This window comes from Pteropus alecto, unplaced genomic scaffold (genome assembly GCF_000325575.1).
Source record: "Pteropus alecto unplaced genomic scaffold, ASM32557v1 scaffold39, whole genome shotgun sequence".
Lineage (NCBI taxonomy): Eukaryota > Metazoa > Chordata > Mammalia > Chiroptera > Pteropodidae > Pteropus > Pteropus alecto.
The window spans coordinates 4,964,324-4,965,845 of NW_006443568.1; the positions used below are offsets into that span (position 1 = coordinate 4,964,324).

The following is a 1,522-nucleotide window of genomic DNA, read 5'->3' on the forward strand; positions in this document are numbered from 1 at the left end:
GCCCCGCTGAGCCGGCCGCGGAGACCCCGCGCGGGAGCCGAGATGTGTCTGCGCCTTGGTGAGCCGCTGGGGGACGCCCCGGGGAGCCGGAACCCGCTCAACTCCTCCGGCAGGGGCGGAGCGCTGCGGTGGGGGCCCGGAACCCCCAGGGTCCAGGCCGGCTTCTCTGCAGGTCGCTTTCCGCTCTGGGCCTCAGTTTCCCCAGCTGTGAGATGAAGGGAGGAGGGCTGCTGGTATCTTCCCGCTGTGGTGTAGCACCTCCGCCCCTCTCCCACACTTTCCTTCTGGCGGAGGTGAAACCCCCAGGCGAGAGAACAGACGCGGGAGAGAGCAGCCCTCACCTCGCCCAGAAGGGAGAGCAGAGTTGGGGTTCGAGGGCCCGGGGAGTTCTGAGCCCGAGACTGCCTGCCTTACGCTTCCTCAGCCCCTCAAAGGATTCCCACTTCCATACCCTCTACTCCCCCAACCAGGCGGGAGGGAAATGCCATTGGCAAACAGGATCCAGACAAAGGAGTGAGACGGATGTGCGTCCTCTCATCGCTCCCTGGGCACAGTGATGCTGCTTTGGGGCATGGGACGGACCTGAGGAGTCCCCACTCTCTAACTAAGAGAACTTGTGAGCCTGTTCCCTCATCTGTGAAATGGGAGTCCCCACCCCTCCTGGGACTACTGTGAGGATGAAGTTAGTTCTAAGAATGAAGTGCTTTCCACGGTGCCGCCGACAACATTGCTAAGTGCTCCAAGAATGGTGACTTAAAAATAAAGAAGCCAGGGGCTGCCCTCAGACTCAGTCCAGTGCTCCAGGCACAGACCCGCACTGGCCAGTTCCTTCAGCTTGACCAAAGTATTGGTCCTGGGATTCTGCTGTTGTTCATGAGCCCAGCCCTGAGCTGGGTGGTGTTTGGGCTGCCAGGTAGGTGGGTGGATGGGGAGAGGTGGGTCAGGCGCCTGGGACATAACTTCTGTTCCCCTTCCTGTTTGGCTAGCAGTTAATCTTCCCAATACCATTCCATTTCCACATGCCTGTCCAACCCATAGTTTGCCCTCTGATTCCACATCAGGTCCAGTTCCAGATTTAGCTTCAGAGGTCCTGAAAGCTCCAGGGTCTCAGGACAGCTTGACCAAACTCTCCACATTTTACATAGGAGGAATCTGGGCTTCAGGAAGGAGAGGGGCTGGTACAAGGTCACACAGAGTGTCTGTGACTGAGTGGCCCCATCCTTCCCTGGTCCCTGGGAACTGCCTCTTGGCACAGGGCCGCCAAGAACATTCAATCTAGTGATTTTCTTCCTTCCTTCCTTCCTTCCTTCCTTCTTTCCTTCCTTTCTTCCTTCCTTCCTTCCTTCCTTCCTTCCTTCCTTCCATCCTCAGTACCTGGTATTCTAAGGTGTTCTCCCATTCAAGAACTAGCTAAGCCCTACCCTGCTTAGCTTCCAAGATCAGGCAAGGTCAGGCACGTTCAGGGTAGCATGGCCGTAGACTCTAGACATTTTCTTAAATACTATCTCATTTCATCCTCGTC

General features: G+C 56.9%; 1 protein-coding gene across 3 annotated transcripts in view; it reads left to right on the forward strand.

Annotated features, from left to right (window-relative positions):
• The first annotated feature begins 6 nt into the window (after nucleotides 1–6).
• TMEM54 (transmembrane protein 54) overlaps nucleotides 7–1,522 on the forward strand; it is a 6,473-nt gene continuing 4,957 nt past the window's right edge. For all 3 annotated transcript variants that reach the window (XM_015599040.2, XM_015599041.2, XM_006924275.2), the window contains exon 1: nucleotides 7–58. In XM_015599040.2, coding sequence (XP_015454526.1) covers nucleotides 43–58 — 16 coding nt within the window. In that variant the 5' untranslated portion in view covers nucleotides 7–42. The remainder of the gene's footprint in view (nucleotides 59–1,522) is intronic.